General features: G+C 45.2%; 2 protein-coding genes and 14 non-coding genes across 16 annotated transcripts; 1 reads left to right on the plus strand and 15 right to left on the minus strand.

Moving 5' to 3' along the window:
* Nucleotides 1-7372: 7372 nt before the first annotated feature.
* LOC133017262 (U1 spliceosomal RNA) lies at nucleotides 7373-7536 on the minus strand. The gene has a single exon (XR_009682592.1). It is a non-coding gene; the product is annotated as a U1 spliceosomal RNA (small nuclear RNA).
* A 1347-nt stretch (nucleotides 7537-8883) lies between these two features.
* On the minus strand, nucleotides 8884-9510 carry LOC133015824 (histone H1-like). The gene has a single exon (XM_061083098.1). It carries the CDS (start codon nucleotides 9508-9510, stop codon nucleotides 8884-8886), a length of 627 nt encoding a protein of 208 aa, XP_060939081.1.
* A 1300-nt stretch (nucleotides 9511-10810) lies between these two features.
* On the plus strand, nucleotides 10811-11122 carry LOC133015913 (histone H4-like). The gene has a single exon (XM_061083202.1). The coding sequence runs from the start codon at nucleotides 10811-10813 to the stop codon at nucleotides 11120-11122; it is 312 nt and encodes a 103-aa protein (XP_060939185.1).
* A 1722-nt stretch (nucleotides 11123-12844) lies between these two features.
* Nucleotides 12845-13008, minus strand: LOC133017125 (U1 spliceosomal RNA). Its single transcript, XR_009682464.1, has one exon. It is a non-coding gene; the product is annotated as a U1 spliceosomal RNA (small nuclear RNA).
* Nucleotides 13009-14559: 1551 nt separating this feature from the next.
* On the minus strand, nucleotides 14560-14723 carry LOC133017140 (U1 spliceosomal RNA). The gene has a single exon (XR_009682477.1). It is a non-coding gene; the product is annotated as a U1 spliceosomal RNA (small nuclear RNA).
* Nucleotides 14724-15303: 580 nt separating this feature from the next.
* LOC133017367 (U1 spliceosomal RNA) lies at nucleotides 15304-15467 on the minus strand. Its single transcript, XR_009682682.1, has one exon. It is a non-coding gene; the product is annotated as a U1 spliceosomal RNA (small nuclear RNA).
* Nucleotides 15468-17010: 1543 nt separating this feature from the next.
* LOC133017141 (U1 spliceosomal RNA) lies at nucleotides 17011-17174 on the minus strand. Its single transcript, XR_009682478.1, has one exon. It is a non-coding gene; the product is annotated as a U1 spliceosomal RNA (small nuclear RNA).
* Nucleotides 17175-17754: 580 nt separating this feature from the next.
* On the minus strand, nucleotides 17755-17918 carry LOC133017097 (U1 spliceosomal RNA). The gene has a single exon (XR_009682437.1). It is a non-coding gene; the product is annotated as a U1 spliceosomal RNA (small nuclear RNA).
* Nucleotides 17919-18498: 580 nt separating this feature from the next.
* Nucleotides 18499-18662, minus strand: LOC133017379 (U1 spliceosomal RNA). Its single transcript, XR_009682693.1, has one exon. It is a non-coding gene; the product is annotated as a U1 spliceosomal RNA (small nuclear RNA).
* Nucleotides 18663-20213: 1551 nt separating this feature from the next.
* LOC133017143 (U1 spliceosomal RNA) lies at nucleotides 20214-20377 on the minus strand. The gene has a single exon (XR_009682480.1). It is a non-coding gene; the product is annotated as a U1 spliceosomal RNA (small nuclear RNA).
* Nucleotides 20378-20957: 580 nt separating this feature from the next.
* LOC133017098 (U1 spliceosomal RNA) lies at nucleotides 20958-21121 on the minus strand. The gene has a single exon (XR_009682438.1). It is a non-coding gene; the product is annotated as a U1 spliceosomal RNA (small nuclear RNA).
* A 580-nt stretch (nucleotides 21122-21701) lies between these two features.
* LOC133017391 (U1 spliceosomal RNA) lies at nucleotides 21702-21865 on the minus strand. The gene has a single exon (XR_009682704.1). It is a non-coding gene; the product is annotated as a U1 spliceosomal RNA (small nuclear RNA).
* A 1551-nt stretch (nucleotides 21866-23416) lies between these two features.
* LOC133017144 (U1 spliceosomal RNA) lies at nucleotides 23417-23580 on the minus strand. Its single transcript, XR_009682481.1, has one exon. It is a non-coding gene; the product is annotated as a U1 spliceosomal RNA (small nuclear RNA).
* A 580-nt stretch (nucleotides 23581-24160) lies between these two features.
* On the minus strand, nucleotides 24161-24324 carry LOC133017099 (U1 spliceosomal RNA). The gene has a single exon (XR_009682439.1). It is a non-coding gene; the product is annotated as a U1 spliceosomal RNA (small nuclear RNA).
* A 579-nt stretch (nucleotides 24325-24903) lies between these two features.
* Nucleotides 24904-25067, minus strand: LOC133017403 (U1 spliceosomal RNA). The gene has a single exon (XR_009682716.1). It is a non-coding gene; the product is annotated as a U1 spliceosomal RNA (small nuclear RNA).
* A 580-nt stretch (nucleotides 25068-25647) lies between these two features.
* On the minus strand, nucleotides 25648-25811 carry LOC133017250 (U1 spliceosomal RNA). Its single transcript, XR_009682581.1, has one exon. It is a non-coding gene; the product is annotated as a U1 spliceosomal RNA (small nuclear RNA).
* Between the last annotated feature and the right edge of the window lie 254 nt (nucleotides 25812-26065).

A 26065-nucleotide genomic window follows, 5' to 3' on the forward strand; every position in this document is an offset into this window, starting at 1 on the left:
ATAGTCTGGACTAGCCTTTGTTGGCTCATTCACTAAATAGCACTGACCTGATTTCTTACACTGGCTGTCCTGTTCCTTTAATGTTAAGCATGACAACGGATTTCATGTCAGCACTGCAGAGCAGATAGTCGGATTATGCTGCATTCCAAGGGTCAATCTTTGTTGGCGATTAGATACTATGTTGAACCCAAAGCCTGAACAACAAAGCCTCTCAGAATAATGAGCCTTATTCTGTTCTCCTCCCTCATCACTCAACACAATGTAGAACATACACCGTTCTGACTATTTTGCTGCGTGAATACACATTCTTTATATTTTATACTTACAGCTCACCCTATGATGTAATATGTTGTACGGTGTTTCTTCATCTGTTTGACTGATTGAATTTATATTAGTGAACTATTGCATCTTCTGCCAGATTTTTGTCTGGCGTTGGTGTGAAGATGGTGTTAGACTTATATTTAGCAAAAGGCCTACGAATAGTTCTATGTTTAAAAAATACACCTACCAAAATCTCTACATGATCAGAAATGTAAAGGTGACACTTTTACAAGGAATGTGTTAGAGGTCTTTCTTGATAAACAACAGTCCATGGTGTGGCTGTGTTGGAATTCCTGGAGGCTTGTCATCACAGATTGTCAGGTCTGTTACAATCCTGCCCATGCAAAGACCTAAGCCTGCTTTATATCACATCTTAATTCACAGCTGTAAGCCCGGGCTTAGAGAAAACACTACGGCAAGGTTCTAGACAGATACACCAACTGCTCCAGCCATAAGACTTATTGCTATTTAAATACATTTTCACAACGAACATACACTGTATAATGAGTCAGCTAGAGTTGCTAGCACATTTTTTATGTTTGGGCTAGGCCAGTCAAAACATATCTATAATAGTAACATCAAGCCATGGTTCTCTATTCAATTCTGTAAAATAAAATAAAAAATCCAATTTTTTTAATGTACATTATTAAAAAAACACTATATTGTAGGATAACAAATGATAATGTTGTTAGTGGATGTTTAGCTGTTATGCTCAGTAAGACAATTGTAGCTTTGTTTTCAAATATATCGTTTTAAGGTGACAGGTTTGGATTAATATCGATCTTCCTTTCTGAAAGAAGGAAAATAAAAAGAAAAAAAACATGTAACAAAAAATTACACTTACTCTAATATTACATTGATTGATATTGTAAAAGCACAATTCTAATTCAACAAATGGCAGTTACACTGTTTCCCAGCTTAGCCTATACAATGTTTGCTAGTGTTAAAAATGTCAACGTGATGGTTGAAAATCCCACATCAGATGAGCTTTTGCTAGATATTCTCACAGAAAATAAAAGCATTGCCCAAAATATGTTTTACCTTACACACCGCAGACCCTGCAGACTTCTGTTACTCTCTGTTGTAGCAAAAAGGACCATTCATGCAAATCCAAACAAACAGTCCTACAAAGAGTTGGAAGCTTTGTGGTGTGTAAGAGGATGATGCAAAAACCACCAACCACTCAGTGTGTGAGTATGTGCCGAGAGGATGCCAGCTGTTGCACTGCAGCTTAATGAGAGAGAGATATTGGGGGGGGGATGGTGAACATATCTACATCGATATGTGAAGCCATCTTACACAATGCCAAGGTTTATTAACAGTAAACAGTTAATTTGATGTGAAATTATTTCACGGTTTCAACTGACTACTAGCTCATACACACACACACACACACACACACACACAAACACACACACACACACACACACACACACACACACACACACACACACTTTCATTTATTTCCTGGAGATTTAATCTAACAATAACTACTACTTTCCTTACCCTAACCTAAGTCTAAACCAATTCTAACCATAAAGTAACAATTTGCACATTTACATTGGAGACCTGTTTTCTGTTCTCATAAGGACAACCCCAACACCCATTGCACTCACACACAAATACAACACAGGGAGGATTAGGATCAGGATACGAAAATGAAATCTCGGACATATCCTGCTTTGCTTGGAAAGCTGACATTCATCTAAGCTTTTGATGCACAGGATAGAGAAAAAATTCCTACAGCTGAACTGAAATTTAGTACGCCATAATAAAATAAAAAGCCATCCCCCATACTTTGTGTATAAGCACAAACCAGAAGGTAAATGGGTTGGGGTTTGGTTAGGTTTTGGGCTGGGCCTGGATGACCTTTTATCTTTTACTTCTAAATTCTGCCAAAACTGAATTTCAGTCAGACAACTCACATTCGAACATTTATTGCAGCATTACAACAGGTTTAGTGTTTGGCGTCTAGGCTCCAACTTAATCCCTCCACCATATGATTACAAAGGAATGATGGGAGTGATGACGAAATACTTATAACCCCACCGTTGGAGCCTACAGGTGGATGCTGGGGTGGTGGAGGGGCTGAAGCAACTGGTGGCAATACTGCAGCAGCAGTGCGAGCAAGAGGGGTTGATGGGAAATGTCTCTCTAGTTAAATAGACCACCTGATAAGGTGGGTGTGTAATATAGATGGTTGTGGAGAGTGAGTAATGTCGCATGATGTATGTCACATGATTGGCGCAGCGCTGCTCGAGTTGCCTGACAAAAATAGCTCGCCGGCGTCGCCACATTTATTGTAGTTGGACCTGAACCCCTTAGAGAATCATTATCTGACCAGATACGTACTTTGGATGGCATTACCTTGACTCCCAACTCTAATGTAATTTTCTTGGGCAAGATATTAAACCCCATATGGCCACTGGCTGTGCATTCATTGTGGCCGCGACATCATGTACAGCTCTCTTTTCACTTGGATTCACCTCGTCATAAGGAGTTTTTCACTTTTGAAATTTCTCTGTCTAGATTCAACCTTATAGTGATAGTATGCCACCTAGTGAGTAAGATGAAGTGATGCATCCATCACTGACTGCCTCCGTTTTTCCAGAACGTCTTGTGGATACTGGGGAAGATGCGGAGACCAAGGCAATGCCACGGTTCACCCCTGACATGGATCCCTTGATTAAGAGTGACATGAGGGCCGAGGAACTCAACTTGGTGCTTCGTATTAAGGAGGTGGAGCGTGACGCAATGTGCCTACGAGTGCGAGCTCTAGAGCTAGAGCGGGAACCTCCATTACGGTCTGCCACCCCTATTCGGGGTTCATCACCTACCCGCTTCCATCGGGATAGCTTTGATGTCAGCAGACATGTAGCACTTGTTCCTCCGTTTAGGGAAACAGAAGTTGATTCGTACTTTTGTGCATTTGAACGTATTGCATCTGCTTTAGGATGGCCTGAAGATGTTTGGCCAATATTGTTACAATGCAAATTAGTAGGCAAAGCGCAGGAGGTCTGTAATAGTCTTACGCTAGAACAGAGCATGGATTATGAGGTGGTCAAATCTACTGTTCTTCGGGCCTATGAATTAGTTCCGGAGGCTTATCGCCAAAAATTTCGGAACTCTAGAAAAACTGGCAGCCAAACGTATGGTGAATTCGCACATGAGAAGAGCACATTATTTAATAAATGGTGTCAGGCTTCTGAAACCAAGGATTTTGTTGCTTTGCGTGAACTTATACTTCTGGAGGAGTTTAAGAGATGTTTGCCTGAGAATATTGTGATGTACTTAAATGAACAAAAGGTTGCGACCTTATCACAAGCAGCAGGGCTGGCTGATGAATTTACCCTAACCCATAAGAATGTGTTTTCCTCCCCAGTCCGACGGGAACTGGTCTCTATTGACCAAAGAGTAAGATCCCCTATTAATGCTCGTCGAAATACTTTTGCCGCAACCACTGCCCGTGAAACCCGTGAATGTTTCTACTGTCACGAGCAGGGACATCTTATCAGCGTTTGTCCCACTCTGGATAGGAAAGCACAAATTAGACAACCCGAAACACCGTCTCCGATTAACCTTATCCAAATCCGACCACCCTCAGCCAAAAGCACGAATGTGGTGGAATCAAAACAACAACAAATTGACTCTGTTTTCAGGCCATTCGTTTCAGACGGTTCGTGCTCTCTGGTCGGTGACAACCAGCGCGTATCGATCACTATCCTGCGGGATACCGGCGCTATGCAGTCACTCATTCGGGGCAGCATCCTTCCTTTCTCTGCGCAGTCTTACTGTGGGTCGGATGTGTTGGCATGGGGGTTGGAAATGAGTGATATTCGTGCCCCCTTGCACTTTGTTCAGTTATTTTCGCAATTTGTTTCAGGGGAATTCCAGATTGCCGTGCGTCCTGAGTTACCGATAGCGGGTGTGGATTTTATCCTCGGTAATGATATAGCAGGAGGGAAAGTTTTCCCATTTCCCGAGGTAATCGAAAACCCGACTATAAATATGTGTGTTTCTGACCCAGCTGGGTCAGGTTCGTTTCCCCTGTTTCCCGTGGGTGCCATAACCCGTGCTCAGGGACGTAAATTCGAAAACTTGGTGGATCTGAGTGACTCGTTCATGGGTTCCTCTGACCCACCAAACTCTCTTTCCGAGGGTGAAAAGGGTGCACCTGTGACCGAGCTCCAGCCTGACGACGAACCCCTCAACTTACCTGTAAAAAAGGAACAGCTAATTAAGGCTCAAGAAATTGACACTACTTTGTCCCATTGTTTTTCACTTGTAAATACATCTGCATGTAAAAAGGCGGTGTCATACCTGGTTGATGATGGTGTGTTAATGCGCCACTGGTCTCCTGACTCTGTTTTTACGCACCAGTCTGTGTGCCAAATTGTAGTGCCACAGCCCTTCCGTCCTCAGGTCCTGAGTCTGGCTCATGATCACAGTATGTCCGGCCATTTGGGTGTCAGAAAAACATATCAGCGTGTCCTCCGTTACTAGACTGGACTTAAATCTGACGTGGTGAAATTCTGCCGTTCGTGCCACACTTGCCAGATCTCCAGTAAACCCAATCAGGTGATACCAGCTGCTCCATTAAAGCCAATACCTGTCACAGATAAATCCAGCTCCAAAGAAAACATTCTGGACTATGTAAGTTCGTTTCGAGAGTGACTGCACCATGTGTGTGATTTGTCCCGTGCCTCGCTCTCAGCCGCCCAAAACAAAATGAAAGTGCGTTTTGATAAAAAATCTGTTGCACGGGTCTTCCAGTCAGGGGACCGTGTGTTGGTTTTGCTGCCCGTCGTTGGTTCTGCTCTGCAAGCCAAATTGTCAGGACCGTACCTAGTTGATCGGCAACTCAGTGAGACGGATTATGTAATCCGAACACCTAACCGCAGAAAGAAAACTCGCGTATGCCACATCAACATGCTTAAAAAGTATGTTGGTCATGAGAACTGTGCCGACCCGCCCCGGGTTATTGTGCCTGTAGCCTCCATATCTGTCATACAGCCCCCATACAATGCCTCGGATGATGGGCTGAATGACAGGCACAACTCAGCAGTGCGCGCCTCCGAAATTCTGAGATTTTAAGTAAGTTAAGTTAAGTTTTTTGAGCCAGATACAAAGGGTTGGACAACGTCATGGCTGATGCTCTATCACGTGCTCAATGAATCAAATATTAATTGGGGGATAAATGTTTGATTTTTAGGTGGGGAGATGTTACGACCCTGTGTGTTTGTGTGACACTGTCTGTTTCTCCTCCTTGTATGTGAGCCGTCTCCCTTTGACTGTGTGTGTGGCCTGATTGTTAGCAGGTTGGACCTGCTGATTGGAGTGAGCTGCCTGATTGCTGCTCCAGGATTGGCCAGACTGGAGAGAGGAGCCTACAAGAAGCACGGACTGACTGCAGTCTCTCTCTCTCCACCGAATCTCCCACCTCCAACCAGGACCAGTGTTTGTATGCCGTGTTGTTCTGTTGTATATATCTGAAGTGTGTGTTGGTGGTAGCCCTGTAGGAGGGAGAAGCCTTTTCTTTTACCCCTGTTTTCTCCTGTGTTTTCCTGAGTAGGAGTTAGATAAGCATTTGTCTTTTTGTTAACAGTTTTGTTTGATAGATAGGAACGTAGGGAATAAGATTGTTTTGTTTGTTGTGTTGGCCTTTCTCCCTCCGGAGCAAATAAAAGCTACCACTAAACCAAACCCCTTTGTGACACTGGCCTGCTTGGGAGTGGGAAGAATGGGGGGAGCACCACATGGCACGTCTCTGGGGTCCCCTAGACCCGGGGCGTAACATAATTGGTCGTTAATAGAGGTAACTTTACTTTTTGTCTGACATTTGGACCTGTCCACTATAGAAGCAAGCTGGTTTGCGTGCCTTCCAATTTAAAATAAGGAGTTAAGGATAGATTAAGGTCATGCTCCCAGGCCAGCTGGACAGAGGAATTCATATCAGGGGAATCCCTAAACATTTAGCTGTAAATATGTCAATGTCCCTCAAAAGCTGATCCCACATGAGGCAGGTACAGCTCCTTCTTTGCATTTCCTGCTTATGACAGAGGATAGTTGTTGTTGTGCAATAATGCATTAAACGTGATACCATAAAATGGTGTACCTTTAGTTAGGTTGAAGGATATAGAGTTCTTGAGTGTAGCCGTTAAAACAACATATGTGAGAGAAAACATTTATTATGAAGATAATTAAGCATAAAAACACAAATTACAAATGGTGTACTTACTATATAAAGATGTGAATGTGAGTATGCGTGCGTGTGTCTGTGTGAGTGAGTGTGCTTTCAAAATGACGGCAGGCCACTTCAAAGATAACCCCCCCACCCCCCTTTGGAATGTTTATGACGTGTAGCGGGGGTATTTGCGTTGGTGCCAGATTAACTTATAACCAAAATATCAAAGCAGCACAAATCAAACTCAAAAAAATCACACGGGTAAAGAGGATGCTGGTTTGCTTAAAATTAGCTAAAGATATCATCTGCATACATATTCAATATAAAATTGTGTCCATGAAAGTTCACACCGTGTATGTTGTCACTAGAGCAACCAATGGCTCGATCTGCAGCCTATTACGAAGGTAAAGGATGAAAGAGATTAAAAGAGTTGAGCCCAAACCTGCCTTGTTTAACCTATTCTTTCCTCATATGAAGCAGCAGGTAAATGGTGGAGGGATTATACGGTAGTGGAACCACCTGCATTAAAAACCCAGTCCTTCCAACTGAGATTCTTTCTCACTCAACTGACTTCCACGTATCTTTGTTGCTTTGTTTTCAGCCATAACAACTTTGTCTCAGAGACAACACAAACGGCTATGAATTGGCAAAAATCCGCATACAGGCAGTACAAGAATTTCTAGCAAACATTACTTATCAAAACAGCACACTTGGAACAGGAGTGACCCCGTCTATTTGCTGTTAAATTATACTTCTACCACAATCAGTGGCATTAGTGAGTGCATTGTGTTGGAAAAAACATGCACTACAACAAAACCTATAAAATAGGCCCAGTGTCAGGCTCTTATTGCAATTGAACATTATGATCAGGGAAGAGCGTGGACGCAGTCCCCCACTACCACAAATTATGCAGTCGAGATTCCCACATTTGGGGAATTCGCACGGGTCAGCACAACCGAAATGCAATGGCTGAGCCTTGTCCTGGGTGAACCACCTTCATGATCATGGTATCTCCCCTGCCAGGTAAGTATGAGTTGGAAGCATTGGAGACAGGCTCTTGTTTCTCAGACACAGTTGTTTGGCTCTCGGTGCCTCCCATGCATATTCACACAATCCAAAGGCCATCATATCAAGGCCAATTTATGCTTGTACGTCTTTTGTAAATCGGATAGATAAGACCGCCCTATCCGTCGTGGAACGCCCTCTCCGAGCGCCTCGGAGAGTTTTTCGTACACGTCTGATTTTTCTAACTGTCCGTCTTTATGTCGGAGAGCCCAGGGACAGCTCTTGGCTGTGATTGGTCCGCGAACGACATCATTTCCCTACGACATAATTTCCCTACGACGTAATTTCCGGACCTCACACTTCCTGCCTTCTTCCCTGTGTCACATCAAACCCAAACACAACTACGATTCTACGATTAATGTGACGTGTGTGTTAAGCCAGCGGAGTTGTCCGGCTGACGGTGGCTCGTTAGAGCACCGACGGCATGTGTGCACGGTCACGTACGGTTATAACGAGCTTTCAAAACGGCGCTAGCGGGCTAGGCTAGCGGGCTAGCCACCATGCTAACTGCGGTGGTAACAGAGCAAAAACCGACCGTCACAACTTTAATTCCACTTCTATCATGACACTGTTTCTATAATACCGTCAGGTTAGAAGCAAACACTGGATAGTAGTTAGTGTCGGGAGTCCCTGCTGACTGTGTGTGGAAGCTGGGGGGGAGCTAGCTACATGTAGCCTCAAGCAGATTCAAGCTGTGGAATCAGCAACACAGTTCGGAATCAAGACCGGAGAACCGCTGCGCTAAGAAACGATAACATCAGCATTTTGACCCGCTTGGTGTCACTTTATTTAGTTCTGTTAGTTGCCATGGTTCAGTGTGTGGGACGCAAGCTAACAGAGGTAAACAGACACACGTGGACTTCTTCTTCCCAAATGGGGTAGGCTTCTCTGAGCTCTGTCACTTATATATTTAGCAAAGAAAGACACGAGAAAACTACGATAAATATAACAACAAGGGCACACTCTTTAGGAAGTGTGGTATATGAAGTAAATCGGATACCGCAGAACATCATGTTACATGATGTATGTGTGTGTGTGTGTCAGTAGGAGTGGGCTACTCCTTCACACAGAGTCTAGACTATGTATTATACTATTTGATGTTTTTATATGAACTAACTTCTACATCTTAACATTGTCAGAAAGACATTTCATATTTGTCTAACCGACTTGACTCCCTATACCTAAGAACTCTGTCTCTACATATTTCTTAACAGTGGTGGTGAATGATGAGGACTCAGCTCTTTGTGGATAGACTTGTGTGGCTCTTAAAAGAGCCTTTTACCAGGATGGACATGTTTCGCAGTGAGGACAGCTCAATTCTTCTTGGCTGCTGTCTTCTTCGCTTTGGGCTTGGCGACCCTCTTCGCGGCGGATTTCTTTGCAGCAGGCGCCTTTTTCACCACCTTCTTGGGGCTCTTTGCCACTTTCTTGGGGCTCTTCGCCACCTTCTTCGGGCTCTTGGCCACCTTCTTGGCCGCTGCTGGTTTCGTCACCTTCTTCGGGGACTTTTTAGCGGCTGCTGGCTTCTTGGCTGCCGCTGCCTTGGGCTTTTTAGCCACTGCAGGTTTCTTGGCGGCGGGCTTCTTCGCTTTGGGAGCGGCCTTCTTCACCGCCTTCTGGACCTTGGTGTCCACCTTCTTGCTCATCTTGAACGAGCCCGTTGCCCCGGTTCCCTTGGTCTGGACCAGGGTCCCGCTGACCACCAGCTTCTTGATGGTGGTGTTGACGCGGGAGTTGTTCTTCTCCACATCGTAGCCTCCGGCAGCCAGAGCCTTCTTGAGGGCGGACACTGACGCGCCACTGCGCTCCTTGGACGCGGACACGGCTTTCACGATGAGCTCACTGACGCCGGGGCCGGCGGCCTTCGGTTTCACGACCTTCTTCTTGACCGCTTTAACCTTGGCGGCGGCTGGAGCCGGAGCTGGAGCGACTTCTGCCATCTTTCTCTTTGCGTTTAGATCAACGAAGAACTATCGGTGTGAGTTACAGGACTGTTGAGGAGTCCTGGTCGGGAGGCGGTACTTGAACACATCATGAGAACCGTGAAGACTCAGTCGAGCCGCAGCTCCTGTGTGCAGTGGGAACGCCGAGACACTTGTGTTTTCTCTTCACTGATAAACGACTTAAAAGTCAGTGGGTGAGCGGTGCTGGAGGCTGACAGTGAGGCAGCAGGTAGCGGACTTATTTGTCTTCATAGTGAAGTCATGACGAGCTCTGATGCTCTCTGCATTTCGTCGGTGGAGCCTCCAAACACGACCCGTTCACCGCGGTGAGCAGCGCTGTTCCGCGGCTTTTCCCACTAGTTTCTCTCCTTAAATGAGTTCAAAAGCACCACAGCTCCACCAAAACCCGTTTCCCAGCTGCTCCACATGTTTGTTCAGAGAGACCGAGTGAAAACAAACACCTGCTGATGATTCCTTTGTAACAAAGTCAAGTAATTGTGCAGGCAGCAAACACACCGCTGATGGCCGGGGCTCCTGGTGAAGTTGAGCCAGACTTCCTATCAGAGCCCTGACGTTTCATGCTGAAGATCATGCCATTAGCGCTACAGTTCATATCCATGTTGAATTTTCAATTTGATAAAATATACACTTAAAGCAATGATTAATTTAATATTGTGGCACAATTCTCTCATTAAATACAAAAAGTCAACAGGTTCCATCATTTATTTTCCCGAAAATGTTTAAGCCTTACTGGAATTTGCATTTTCTCTTCTTAGTAAATACCAAATTTTGCTCATCACATTACCACTGGGATACATGTTTCTGTTTATTATTGTAATCATGATTTGTGTAAAATAATGATTAAATCATGGCAAACCTTTCTTAAAAAACGATTTGACCCGTGTGTGAGACATCTCTGTTAACCTGTCAATATGTTACCTAGTGATCAATAGATCAAGTCTTCTCTGATTTGTATGGCCAATAATACATTCATATTACAAATGAAGACTTTGGTGTCAACAACACTCTGTGTATCCAGAATGTACACACGTGTGGAGTATGTGAAGGTATTTGTGTAAATTGTAGCATGTAAACATGTACTTTTTACCATTTTTAAAAATTACTTTATTTATGGCTTACTTTTAATACAAACACTATAACACAAAGTACTTTCAATGCTAACAATGATAGAAAAAAAACACACATCCCTTCACTCACATCCATCCTCAGCCAAGCTATGAGTAGCTGTGGTCCCCTATGAGCACTCTATTGACTAGATCTCATCTAACTGAAGAAGATGTCTGGACGCGGAAAGGGAGGAAAGGGACTCGGTAAAGGAGGCGCAAAGCGTCACCGCAAAGTTCTCCGTGATAACATCCAGGGAATCACCAAGCCCGCCATCCGCCGCCTGGCTCGCCGTGGCGGAGTGAAGCGTATCTCCGGTCTGATCTACGAGGAGACTCGCGGCGTGTTGAAGGTTTTCCTGGAGAACGTGATCCGCGATGCTGTCACCTACACCGAGCACGCCAAGAGGAAGACCGTGACCGCCATGGACGTGGTGTATGCTCTGAAGAGACAGGGCCACACTCTGTACGGCTTCGGCGGATAAACACACTTTCCAACAGCTCAACAACACAACGGCTCTTTTAAGAGCCACACACCGAGTCAATGAGAGCTCACATCCTCTGCTCAACACCAATCAGTCGTTCTTGGGGTATTTCCCTTAATTGTCAATATTCAGAAGTTATTTCATATCAAAACACCAAATTAAAGTATACAATTTTTAACGATGTAGACATGATATGCAGCTATTTCTTATGGACTTCATATACCATACCTCTTTACAGAGTATTCCTTAGTTGAAATGGGTTCACAATTCACATTAATTATTTTGTTTAGTAATCGTAGTTTCGTCTGGTCTTTAATTGCTAAATATATAAGTGACACCTAAAGACAGTTTATATTTATACTGTTAATATTTATACAAATATATAGTTTAATGACAGTTATATATACATAAACATATATACACATTGGCATAAGAAATACTGAAGTTGCGGGTGAGCTGCTTAGATAAATAACAATTGCAGCCTCGCATCATACACATGTATGTGTACATCTACTGTAGTGACATGAGGCAGCCAGCAGATGGCGCTGCTGTCCAAATTACGTGAACCGGAACAACGTCCACTACCAGTTGAACTCTCCTACATGTCTTGTCAGAAGCTTTGTTTTCCAGTAGTTCAGCTTCTCCAGTTATTGCATCTTCTTCTCTGTTCTGAGTTTTGAAAATGAGCTCTGTAGCTGCATCAACTTGATCAGGGGCTGTCACTACAATAAGGCACCCCCCCCCCTCCCTCCCCGGCTTTATGATTAGAAACACTTAGTTAAGTTTCAGAGTAGAATTACAAATCTTGCTTGAGGACCATGGTCAGAGCTGTTTGTTTAAGGTGCTGCACCCCCCCCAGATTGTTGATCTGAATGGATGTTGAGGAGCAGAGCGCAGCCGCTTTACGCTTCAAGTCTGTGCAGAAACACATGCAGGTGAAAAATGAGTCACCCCCTGACATTAACATGAATACACAGAAGCTCACACACACACATATATTAATATATTCACAAAGACACACAGCCATTTAGTGCATATCTAAATTTAGCACTGAGCAACTACTTTTGTTGCTATGAAGAACACACAAGTGTCCTCTACGTGTCCTTGTTCTGGGGGAGTTTAGCAACGGCCTTACACTGCAGCCTTCTGGAGCCTGACTGACCTATTGACTCACTCACTGGTAATGGAGACCCTGTTGCAATACACACTAAGATAAAACACAGCACTTGATTGATTGTGTAACCATCCGAAGTAGTAAAGTAAAGGACTTGTTGAAGTGAAGCAAACACTTGTGTGAAATGAGTGAAGCAAACACTTGTGTGAAATGACATTGAATTACTTTATCAATGTTCTGGTCTCCAGCCCTTTTGTTCCCCTTGCAAAACAGAGTAAGCCTCGATGAAAAGCAGCCAGGTAAGCCCTGGCCGTCTCTGATAAATCACCACAAAGCCCAAAGACATAACAACTTTGTCTCAGAGACAACTCAAACTGCTATAAATTGGCAAAAATCAGCATACAGGCAGTACAAGAATTTCTAGCAAACATTACTTATCAAAACAGCACACTTGGAACAGGAGTGACCCCGTCTATTTGCTGTTAAATTATACTTCTACCACAATCAGTGGCATTAGTGAGTGCATTGTGTTGGTAAAAACATGCACTACAACCAAACCTATAAAATAGGCCCAGTGTCAGGCTCTTATTGCAATTGAACATGATGATCAGGGGAGAGCGCGGACGCAGTCCCCCACTACCACAAGTTATGCAGTCGAGAGTCCCACATTTGGGGAATTCGCACGGGTCAGCACAACCGAAGTGCAATGGCTGGGCCTCGCCCTGGGTGAACCACCTTCATGATCATGGTATCTCCCCTGCCAGGTAAGTATGAGTTGGAGGCATTGGAGACAGGCTCTTGTTTCTCAGACACAGTTGCTTGGCTCACGGTGCCTCCCATGCATATTCACACAATCCAAAGGCCTTCAGTATCACATCATCCCCTTTTGGTAAAGGACTTGTTGAAGTGAAGCAAACACTTGTGTGAAATGACATTGAATTACTTTATCAATGTTCTGGTCTCCAGCCCTTTTGTTCCCCTTGCAAAACAGAGTTAAGGCTCTTATATACTACTACGTGTCCGTTTCTCGGAGAGGTCTCAGCGGGGGGAGAAGAGTCTTTTTGATTTTTACTAATCCGACCACTGTACGTAGAAAAAAATTCACCGCCAAACCCATAGGTGGCGCAACGGAAGACGAGCTCAGAGAAGCCTACCCCATTTGGGAAGAAGAAGTCCACGTGTCTCTGTTTACATCTGTTAGCTTGCGTCCCACACACTGAACCATGGCAACTAACAGAACTAAATAAAGTGACACCCAGCGGGTCAATATGCTGATGTTATCGTTTCTTAGCGCAGAGGTTCCCCGGTCTTGTTTCCGAACTGTGTTGCTGATTCCACAGCTTGAATCTGCTTGAGGCTACACAGAGCTAGCTAGCTCCCCTCCCAGCTAGCTTCAACCTCAGCTTCCACACACAGTCAGCAGGGACTCCCGACACTAACTACTACCCAGTGTTTGCTTCTAACCTGGCGGTATTATAGAAACAGTGTCATGGTAGAAGTGGAATTAAAGTCGTGACGGCGGGGTTATGCACTGTTACCACCGCAGTTAGCATGGTTGCTAGCCCGCTAGCCTAGCACGCTAGCGCCGTTTTGAAAGCTCGTTCTAACCGTCTGTGACCGTGCACACATGTCATCAGTGCTCGAACGAGCCACCGTCAGCAGGACAACTCCCCTGGCTTAACACACACGTCACATTAATCGTAGAATCGTAGTTGCGTATGTGTTTATTGTGAATCAGGAAGTTACAGGTCTGGAAATGACGTTGAATAGAAATGACGTCGTACGGAAATGACGACATACGGAAATGATGTCGTTCGCGGACCAATCACAGCCAAGAGCTGTCAGCGGGCTCTCCGACACAACACGGAGAAGTTAGAAAAATCAGACGTGTACGAACAGCTGTCCGAAGCGCTCGGAGAGGGCATTTCACGACGGATAGGGCGGTCTTATCTATCCGTTTTACAAAATACGCTCAAGCATAAATTGGCCTTAAGCCTCGATGAAAAGCAGCCAGGTAAGCCCTGGCCATCTCTGATAAATCACCACAAAGCCCAAAGACATAACAACTTTGTCTCAGAGACAACTCAAACTGCTATAAATTGGCAAAAATCAGCATACAGGCAGTACAAGAATTTCTAGCAAACATTACTTATCAAAACAGCACACTTGGAACAGGAGTGACCCCGTCTATTTGCTGTCAAATTATACTTCTACCACAATCAGTGGCATTAGTGAGTGCATTGTGTTGGTAAAAACATGCACTACAACCAAACCTATAAAATAGGCCCAGTGTCAGGCTCTTATTGCAATTGAACATGATGATCAGGGGAGAGCGCGGACGCAGTCCCCCACTACCACAAGTTATGCAGTCGAGATTCCCACATTTGGGGAATTCGCACAGGTCAGCACAACCGAAGTGCAATGGCTGAGCCTCGCCCTGGGTGAACCACCTTCATGATCATGGTATCTCCCCTGCCAGGTAAGTATGAGTTGGAAGCATTGGAGACAGGCTCTTGTTTCTCAGACACAGTTGTTTGGCTCATGGTGCCTCCCAGGCATATTCACACAATCCAAAGGCCTTCAGTATCACATCATCCCCTTTTGGTAAAGGACTTGTTGAAGTGAAGCAAACACTTGTGTGAAATGAGTGAAGCAAACACTTGTGTGAAATGACATTGAATTACTTTATCACTGTTCTGGTCTCCAGCCCTTTTGTTCCCCTTGCAAAACAGAGTAAGCCTCGATGAAAAGCAGCCAGGTAAGCCCTGGCCGTCTCTGATAAATCACCACAAAGCCCAAAGACATAACAACTTTGTCTCAGAGACAACTCAAACTGCTATAAATTGGCAAAAATCAGCATACAGGCAGTACAAGAATTTCTAGCAAACATTACTTATCAAAACAGCACACTTGGAACAGGAGTGACCCCGTCTATTTGCTGTTAAATTATACTTCTTCCACAAACAGTGGCATTAGTGAGTGCATTGTGTTGGTAAAAACATGCAATACAACCAAACCTATAAAATAGGCCCAGTGTCAGGCTCTTATTGCAATTGAACATGATGATCAGGGGAGAGCGCGGACGCAGTCCCCCACTACCACAAATTATGCAGTCGAGATTCCCACATTTGGGGAATTCGCACGGGTCAGCACAACCGAAGTGCAATGGCTGAGCCTCGCCCTGGGTGAACCACCTTCATGATCATGGTATCTCCCCTGCCAGGTAAGTATGAGTTGGAGGCATTGGAGACAGGCTCTTGTTTCTCAGACACAGTTGCTTGGCTCACGGTGCCTCCCATGCATATTCACACAATCCAAAGGCCTTCAGTATCACATCATCCCCTTTTGGTAAAGGACTTGTTGAAGTGAAGCAAACACTTGTGTGAAATGACATTGAATAACTTTATCAATGTTCTGGTCTCCAGCCCTTTTGTTCCCCTTGCAAAACAGAGTTAAGGCTCTTATATGCTACTACGTGTCCGTTTCTCGGAGAGGTCTCAGCGGGGGGAGAAGAGTCTTTTTGATTTTTACTAATCCGACCACTGTATGTAGAAAAAAATTCACCGCCAAACCCATAGGTGGCGCAACGGAAGACGAGCTCAGAGAAGCCTACCCCATTTGGGAAGAAGAAGTCCACGTGTCTCTGTTTATATTTGTTAGCTTGCGTCCCACACACTGAACCATGGCAACTAACAGAACTAAATAAAGTGACACCCAGCGGGTCGAGATGCTGATGTTATCGTTTCTTCGCGCAGAGGTTCCCCGGTCTTGTTTCCGAACTGGGTTGCTGATTCCACAGCTTGAATCTGCTTGAGGCTACACAGAGCTAGCTAGCTCCCCTCCCAGCTAGCTTCAACCTCAGCTTCCACACACAGTCAGCAGGGACTCCCGACACTAACTACTACCCAGTGTTTGCTTCTAACCTGGCGGTATTATAGAAACAGTGTCATGGTAGAAGTGGAATTAAAGTCGTGACGGCGGGGTTATGCACTGTTACCACCGCAGTTAGCATGGTTGCTAGCCTAGCACGCTAGCGCCGTTTTGAAAGCTCGTTCTAACCGTCTGTGACCGTGCACACATGTCATCAGTGCTCGAACGAGCCACCGTCAGCAGGACAACTCCCCTGGCTTAACACACACGTCACATTAATCGTAGAATCGTAGTTGCGTATGTGTTTATTGTGAATCAGGAAGTTACAGGTCTGGAAATGACGTTGAACAGAAATGACGTCGTACGGAAATGACGACATACGGAAATGATGTCGTTCGCGGACCAATCACAGCCAAGAGCTGTCAGCGGGCTCTCCGACACAACACGGAGAAGTTAGAAAAATCAGACGTGTACGAACAGCTGTCCGAAGCGCTCGGAGAGGGCGTTTCACGACGGATAGGGCGGTCTTATCTATCCGTTTTACAAAATACGCTCAAGCATAAATTGGCCTTAAGCCTCGATGAAAAGCAGCCAGGTAAGCCCTGGCCATCTCTGATAAATCACCACAAAGCCCAAAGACATAACAACTTTGTCTCAGAGACAACTCAAACTGCTATAAATTGGCACAAATCAGCATACAGGCAGTACAAGAATTTCTAGCAAACATTACTTATCAAAACAGCACACTTGGAACAGGAGTGACCCCGTCTATTTGCTGTTAAATTATACTTCTACCACAATCAGTGGCATTAGTGAGTGCATTGTGTTGGTAAAAACATGCACTACAACCAAACCTATAAAATAGGCCCAGTGTCAGGCTCTTATTGCAATTGAACATGATGATCAGGGGAGAGCGCGGACGCAGTCCCCCACTACCACAAGTTATGCAGTCGAGATTCCCACATTTGGGGAATTCGCACAGGTCAGCACAACCGAAGTGCAATGGCTGAGCCTCGCCCTGGGTGAACCACCTTCATGATCATGGTATCTCCCCTGCCAGGTAAGTATGAGTTGGAAGCATTGGAGACAGGCTCTTGTTTCTCAGACACAGTTGTTTGGCTCACGGTGCCTCCCAGGCATATTCACACAATCCAAAGGCCTTCAGTATCACATCATCCCCGTTTGGTAAAGGACTTGTTGAAGTGAAGCAAACACTTGTGTGAAATGAGTGAAGCAAACACTTGTGTGAAATGACATTGAATTACTTTATCAATGTTCTGGTCTCCAGCCCTTTTGTTCCCCTTGCAAAACAGAGTAAGCCTCGATGAAAAGCAGCCAGGTAAGCCCTGGCCGTCTCTGATAAATCACCACAAAGCCCAAAGACATAACAACTTTGTCTCAGAGACAACACAAACTGCAATACATTGGCAAAAATCAGCATACAGGCAGTACAAGAATTTCTAGCAAACATTACTTATCAAAACAGCACACTTGGAACAGGAGTGACCCCGTCTATTTGCTGTTAAATTGTACTTCTACCACAACCAGTGGCATTAGTGAGTGCATTGTGTTGGAAAAAACATGCACTACAACCAAACCTATAAAATAGGCCCAGTGTCAGGCTCTTATTGCAATTGAACATGATGATCAGGGGAGAGTGCGGACGCAGTCCCCCACTACCACAAATTATGCAGTCGAGATTCCCACATTTGGGGAATTCGCACGGGTCAGCACAACCGAAGTGCAATGGCTGAGCCTCGCCCTGGGTGAACCACCTTCATGATCATGGTATCTCCCCTGCCAGGTAAGTATGAGTTGGAAGCATTGGAGACAGGCTCTTGTTTCTCAGACACAGTTGTTTGGCTCACGGTGCCTCCCATGCATATTCACACAATCCAAAGGCCTTCAGTATCACATCATCCCCTTTTGGTAAAGGACTTGTTGAAGTGAAGCAAACACTTGTGTGAAATGAGTGAAGCAAACACTTGTGTGAAATGACATGGAATTACTTTATCACTGTTCTGGTCTCCAGCCCTTTTGTTCCCCTTGCAAAACAGAGTAAGCCTCGATGAAAAGCAGCCAGGTAAGCCCTGGCCGTCTCTGATAAATCACCACAAAGCCCAAAGACATAACAACTTTGTCTCAGAGACAACTCAAACTGCTATAAATTGGCAAAAATCAGCATACAGGCAGTACAAGAATTTCTAGCAAACATTACTTATCAAAACAGCACACTTGGAACAGGAGTGACCCCGTCTATTTGCTGTTAAATTATACTTCTTCCACAAACAGTGGCATTAGTGAGTGCATTGTGTTGGTAAAAACATGCACTACAACCAAACCTATAAAATAGGCCCAGTGTCAGGCTCTTATTGCAATTGAACATGATGATCAGGGGAGAGCGCGGACGCAGTCCCCCACTACCACAAATTATGCAGTCGAGATTCCCACATTTGGGGAATTCGCACGGGTCAGCACAACCGAAGTGCAATGGCTGAGCCTCGCCCTGGGTGAACCACCTTCATGATCATGGTATCTCCCCTGCCAGGTAAGTATGAGTTGGAGGCATTGGAGACAGGCTCTTGTTTCTCAGACACAGTTGCTTGGCTCACGGTGCCTCCCATGCATATTCACACAATCCAAAGGCCTTCAGTATCACATCATCCCCTTTTGGTAAAGGACTTGTTGAAGTGAAGCAAACACTTGTGTGAAATGACATTGAATTACTTTATCAATGTTCTGGTCTCCAGCCCTTTTGTTCCCCTTGCAAAACAGAGTTAAGGCTCTTATATGCTACTACGTGTCCGTTTCTCGGAGAGGTCTCAGCGGGGGGAGAAGAGTCTTTTTGATTTTTACTAATCCGACCACTGTACGTAGAAAAAAATTCACCGCCAAACCCATAGGTGGCGCAACGGAAGACGAGCTCAGAGAAGCCTACCCCATTTGGGAAGAAGAAGTCCACGTGTCTCTGTTTATATTTGTTAGCTTGCGTCCCACACACTGAACCATGGCAACTAACAGAACTAAATAAAGTGACACCCAGCGGGTCAAGATGCTGATGTTATCGTTTCTTAGCGCAGAGGTTCCCCGGTCTTGTTTCCGAACTGGGTTGCTGATTCCACAGCTTGAATCTGCTTGAGGCTACACAGAGCTAGCTAGCTCCCCTCCCAGCTAGCTTCAACCTCAGCTTCCACACACAGTCAGCAGGGACTCCCGACACTAACTACTACCCAGTGTTTGCTTCTAACCTGGCGGTATTATAGAAACAGTGTCATGGTAGAAGTGTAATTAAAGTCGTGACGGCGGGGTTATGCACTGTTACCACCGCAGTTAGCATGGTTGCTAGCCCGCTAGCCTAGCACGCTAGCGCCGTTTTGAAAGCTCGTTCTAACCGTCTGTGACCGTGCACACATGTCATCAGTGCTCGAACGAGCCACCGTCAGCAGGACAACTCCCCTGGCTTAACACACACGTCACATTAATCGTTGAATCGTAGTTGCGTATGTGTTTATTGTGAATCAGGAAGTTACAGGTCTGGAAATGACGTTGAACAGAAATGACGTCGTACGGAAATGACGACATACGGAAATGATGTCGTTCGCGGACCAATCACAGCCAAGAGCTGTCAGCGGGCTCTCCGACACAACACGGAGAAGTTAGAAAAATCAGACGTGTACGAACAGCTGTCCGAAGCGCTCGGAGAGGGCGTTTCACGACGGATAGGGCGGTCTTATCTATCCGTTTTACAAAATACGCTCAAGCATAAATTGGCCTTAAGCCTCGATGAAAAGCAGCCAGGTAAGCCCTGGCCATCTCTGATAAATCACCACAAAGCCCAAAGACATAACAACTTTGTCTCAGAGACAACTCAAACTGCTATAAATTGGCACAAATCAGCATACAGGCAGTACAAGAATTTCTAGCAAACATTACTTATCAAAACAGCACACTTGGAACAGGAGTGACCCCGTCTATTTGCTGTTAAATTATACTTCTACCACAATCAGTGGCATTAGTGAGTGCATTGTGTTGGTAAAAACATGCACTACAACCAAACCTATAAAATAGGCCCAGTGTCAGGCTCTTATTGCAATTGAACATGATGATCAGGGGAGAGCGCGGACGCAGTCCCCCACTACCACAAGTTATGCAGTCGAGATTCCCACATTTGGGGAATTCGCACAGGTCAGCACAACCGAAGTGCAATGGCTGAGCCTCGCCCTGGGTGAACCACCTTCATGATCATGGTATCTCCCCTGCCAGGTAAGTATGAGTTGGAAGCATTGGAGACAGGCTCTTGTTTCTCAGACACAGTTGTTTGGCTCACGGTGCCTCCCAGGCATATTCACACAATCCAAAGGCCTTCAGTATCACATCATCCCCGTTTGGTAAAGGACTTGTTGAAGTGAAGCAAACACTTGTGTGAAATGAGTGAAGCAAACACTTGTGTGAAATGACATTGAATTACTTTATCAATGTTCTGGTCTCCAGCCCTTTTGTTCCCCTTGCAAAACAGAGTAAGCCTCGATGAAAAGCAGCCAGGTAAGCCCTGGCCGTCTCTGATAAATCACCACAAAGCCCAAAGACATAACAACTTTGTCTCAGAGACAACACAAACTGCAATACATTGGCAAAAATCAGCATACAGGCAGTACAAGAATTTCTAGCAAACATTACTTATCAAAACAGCACACTTGGAACAGGAGTGACCCCGTCTATTTGCTGTTAAATTGTACTTCTACCACAACCAGTGGCATTAGTGAGTGCATTGTGTTGGAAAAAACATGCACTACAACCAAACCTATAAAATAGGCCCAGTGTCAGGCTCTTATTGCAATTGAACATGATGATCAGGGGAGAGTGCGGACGCAGTCCCCCACTACCACAAATTATGCAGTCGAGATTCCCACATTTGGGGAATTCGCACGGGTCAGCACAACCGAAGTGCAATGGCTGAGCCTCGCCCTGGGTGAACCACCTTCATGATCATGGTATCTCCCCTGCCAGGTAAGTATGAGTTGGAAGCATTGGAGACAGGCTCTTGTTTCTCAGACACAGTTGTTTGGCTCACGGTGCCTCCCATGCATATTCACACAATCCAAAGGCCTTCAGTATCACATCATCCCCTTTTGGTAAAGGACTTGTTGAAGTGAAGCAAACACTTGTGTGAAATGAGTGAAGCAAACACTTGTGTGAAATGACATGGAATTACTTTATCACTGTTCTGGTCTCCAGCCCTTTTGTTCCCCTTGCAAAACAGAGTAAGCCTCGATGAAAAGCAGCCAGGTAAGCCCTGGCCGTCTCTGATAAATCACCACAAAGCCCAAAGACATAACAACTTTGTCTCAGAGACAACTCAAACTGCTATAAATTGGCAAAAATCAGCATACAGGCAGTACAAGAATTTCTAGCAAACATTACTTATCAAAACAGCACACTTGGAACAGGAGTGACCCCGTCTATTTGCTGTTAAATTATACTTCTTCCACAAACAGTGGCATTAGTGAGTGCATTGTGTTGGTAAAAACATGCACTACAACCAAACCTATAAAATAGGCCCAGTGTCAGGCTCTTATTGCAATTGAACATGATGATCAGGGGAGAGCGCGGACGCAGTCCCCCACTACCACAAATTATGCAGTCGAGATTCCCACATTTGGGGAATTCGCACGGGTCAGCACAACCGAAGTGCAATGGCTGAGCCTCGCCCTGGGTGAACCACCTTCATGATCATGGTATCTCCCCTGCCAGGTAAGTATGAGTTGGAGGCATTGGAGACAGGCTCTTGTTTCTCAGACACAGTTGCTTGGCTCACGGTGCCTCCCATGCATACTCACACAATCCAAAGGCCTTCAGTATCACATCATCCCCTTTTGGTAAAGGACTTGTTGAAGTGAAGCAAACACTTGTGTGAAATGACATTGAATTACTTTATCAATGTTCTGGTCTCCAGCCCTTTTGTTCCCCTTGCAAAACAGAGTTAAGGCTCTTATATGCTACTACGTGTCCGTTTCTCGGAGAGGTCTCAGCGGGGGGAGAAGAGTCTTTTTGATTTTTACTAATCCGACCACTGTACGTAGAAAAAAATTCACCGCCAAACCCATAGGTGGCGCAACGGAAGACGAGCTCAGAGAAGCCTACCCCATTTGGGAAGAAGAAGTCCACGTGTCTCTGTTTATATTTGTTAGCTTGCGTCCCACACACTGAACCATGGCAACTAACAGAACTAAATAAAGTGACACCCAGCGGGTCAAGATGCTGATGTTATCGTTTCTTAGCGCAGAGGTTCCCCGGTCTTGTTTCCGAACTGGGTTGCTGATTCCACAGCTTGAATCTGCTTGAGGCTACACAGAGCTAGCTAGCTCCCCTCCCAGCTAGCTTCAACCTCAGCTTCCACACACAGTCAGCAGGGACTCCCGACACTAACTACTACCCAGTGTTTGCTTCTAACCTGGCGGTATTATAGAAACAGTGTCATGGTAGAAGTGTAATTAAAGTCGTGACGGCGGGGTTATGCACTGTTACCACCGCAGTTAGCATGGTTGCTAGCCCGCTAGCCTAGCACGCTAGCGCCGTTTTGAAAGCTCGTTCTAACCGTCTGTGACCGTGCACACATGTCATCAGTGCTCGAACGAGCCACCGTCAGCAGGACAACTCCCCTGGCTTAACACACACGTCACATTAATCGTTGAATCGTAGTTGCGTATGTGTTTATTGTGAATCAGGAAGTTACAGGTCTGGAAATGACGTTGAACAGAAATGACGTCGTACGGAAATGACGACATACGGAAATGATGTCGTTCGCGGACCAATCACAGCCAAGAGCTGTCAGCGGGCTCTCCGACACAACACGGAGAAGTTAGAAAAATCAGACGTGTACGAACAGCTGTCCGAAGCGCTCGGAGAGGGCGTTTCACGACGGATAGGGCGGTCTTATCTATCCGTTTTACAAAATACGCTCAAGCATAAATTGGCCTTAAGCCTCGATGAAAAGCAGCCAGGTAAGCCCTGGCCATCTCTGATAAATCACCACAAAGCCCAAAGACATAACAACTTTGTCTCAGAGACAACTCAAACTGCTATAAATTGGCAAAAATCAGCATACAGGCAGTACAAGAATTTCTAGCAAACATTACTTATCAAAACAGCACACTTGGAACAGGAGTGACCCCGTCTATTTGCTGTTAAATTATACTTCTACCACAATCAGTGGCATTAGTGAGTGCATTGTGTTGGTAAAAACATGCACTACAACCAAACCTATAAAATAGGCCCAGTGTCAGGCTCTTATTGCAATTGAACATGATGATCAGGGGAGAGCGCGGACGCAGTCCCCCACTACCACAAGTTATGCAGTCGAGATTCCCACATTTGGGGAATTCGCACAGGTCAGCACAACCGAAGTGCAATGGCTGAGCCTCGCCCTGGGTGAACCACCTTCATGATCATGGTATCTCCCCTGCCAGGTAAGTATGAGTTGGAAGCATTGGAGACAGGCTCTTGTTTCTCAGACACAGTTGTTTGGCTCACGGTGCCTCCCAGGCATATTCACACAATCCAAAGGCCTTCAGTATCACATCATCCGCGTTTGGTAAAGGACTTGTTGAAGTGAAGCAAACACTTGTGTGAAATGAGTGAAGCAAACACTTGTGTGAAATGACATTGAATTACTTTATCAATGTTCTGGTCTCCAGCCCTTTTGTTCCCCTTGCAAAACAGAGTAAGCCTCGATGAAAAGCAACCAGGTAAGCCCTGGCCGTCTCTGATAAATCACCACAAAGCCCAAAGACATAACAACTTTGTCTCAGAGACAACACAAACTGCAATACATTGGCAAAAATCAGCATACAGGCAGTACAAGAATTTCTAGCAAACATTACTTATCAAAACAGCACACTTGGAACAGGAGTGACCCCGTCTATTTGCTGTTAAATTGTACTTCTACCACAACCAGTGGCATTAGTGAGTGCATTGTGTTGGAAAAAACATGCACTACAACCAAACCTATAAAATAGGCCCAGTGTCAGGCTCTTATTGCAATTGAACATGATGATCAGGGGAGAGTGCGGACGCAGTCCCCCACTACCACAAATTATGCAGTCGAGATTCCCACATTTGGGGAATTCGCACGGGTCAGCACAACCGAAGTGCAATGGCTGAGCCTCGCCCTGGGTGAACCACCTTCATGATCATGGTATCTCCCCTGCCAGGTAAGTATGAGTTGGAAGCATTGGAGACAGGCTCTTGTTTCTCAGACACAGTTGTTTGGCTCACGGTGCCTCCATGCATATTCACACAATCCAAAGGCCTTCAGTATCACATCATCCCCTTTTGGTAAAGGACTTGTTGAAGTGAAGCAAACACTTGTGTGAAATGAGTGAAGCAAACACTTGTGTGAAATGACATTGAATTACTTTATCACTGTTCTGGTCTCCAGCCCTTTTGTTCCCCTTGCAAAACAGAGTAAGCCTCGATGAAAAGCAGCCAGGTAAGCCCTGGCCGTCTCTGATAAATCACCACAAAGCCCAAAGACATAACAACTTTGTCTCAGAGACAACTCAAACTGCTATAAATTGGCAAAAATCAGCATACAGGCAGTACAAGAATTTCTAGCAAACATTACTTATCAAAACAGCACACTTGGAACAGGAGTGACCCCGTCTATTTGCTGTTAAATTATACTTCTTCCACAAACAGTGGCATTAGTGAGTGCATTGTGTTGGTAAAAACATGCACTACAACCAAACCTATAAAATAGGCCCAGTGTCAGGCTCTTATTGCAATTGAACATGATGATCAGGGGAGAGCGCGGACGCAGTCCCCCACTACCACAAATTATGCAGTCGAGATTCCCACATTTGGGGAATTCGCACGGGTCAGCACAACCGAAGTGCAATGGCTGAGCCTCGCCCTGGGTGAACCACCTTCATGATCATGGTATCTCCCCTGCCAGGTAAGTATGAGTTGGAGGCATTGGAGACAGGCTCTTGTTTCTCAGACACAGTTGCTTGGCTCACGGTGCCTCCCATGCATATTCACACAATCCAAAGGCCTTCAGTATCACATCATCCCCTTTTGGTAAAGGACTTGTTGAAGTGAAGCAAACACTTGTGTGAAATGAGTGAAGCAAACACTTGTGTGAAATGACATTGAATTACTTTATCAATGTTCTGGTCTCCAGCCCTTTTGTTCCCCTTGCAAAACAGAGTAAGCCTCGATGAGAAGCAGCCAGGTAAGCCCTGGCCGTCTCTGATAAATCACCACAAAGCCCAAAGACATAACAACTTTGTCTCAGAGACAACACAAACTGCTGTAAATTGGCAAAAATCAGCATACAGGCAGTACAAGAATTTCTAGCAAACATTACTTATCAAAACAGCACACTTGGAACAGGAGTGACCCCGTCTATTTGCTGTTAAATTATACTTCTACCACAATCAGTGGCATCAGTGAGTGCATTGTGTTGGAAAAAACATGCACTACAACCAAACCTATAAAATAGGCCCAGTGTCAGGCTCTTATTGCAATTGAACATGATGATCAGGGGAGAGCGCGGACGCAGTCCCCCACTACCACAAATTATGCAGTCGAGATTCCCACATTTGGGGAAGTCGCACAGGTCAGCACAACTGAAGTGCAATGGCTGAGCCTCGCCCTGGGTGAACCACCTTCATGATCATGGTATCTCCCCTGCCAGGTAAGTATGAGTTGGAAGCATTGGAGACAGGCTCTTGTTTCTCAGACACAGTTGTTTGGCTCACGGTGCCTCCCATGCATATTTACACAATCCAAAGGCCTTCAGTATCACATCATCCCCTTTTGGTAAAGGACTTGTTGAAGTGAAGCAAACACTTGTGTGAAATGAGTGAAGCAAACACTTGTGTGAAATGACATTGAATTACTTTATCAATGTTCTGGTCTCCAGCCCTTTTGTTCCCCTTGCAAAACAGAGTAAAGGC

Source organism: Limanda limanda, chromosome 12, assembly GCF_963576545.1.
Source record: "Limanda limanda chromosome 12, fLimLim1.1, whole genome shotgun sequence".
NCBI classification, from domain to species: Eukaryota; Metazoa; Chordata; class Actinopteri; order Pleuronectiformes; family Pleuronectidae; genus Limanda; species Limanda limanda.

What these genes read in the sequence shown, in the direction of transcription:
- LOC133015824 (XM_061083098.1), bottom strand. Translation starts at nt 9,510, where the DNA reads ATGGCAGAAGTCGCTCCAGCTCCGGCTCCAGCCGCCGCCAAGGTTAAA.
- LOC133015913 (XM_061083202.1), top strand. Translation starts at nt 10,811, where the DNA reads ATGTCTGGACGCGGAAAGGGAGGAAAGGGACTCGGTAAAGGAGGCGCA.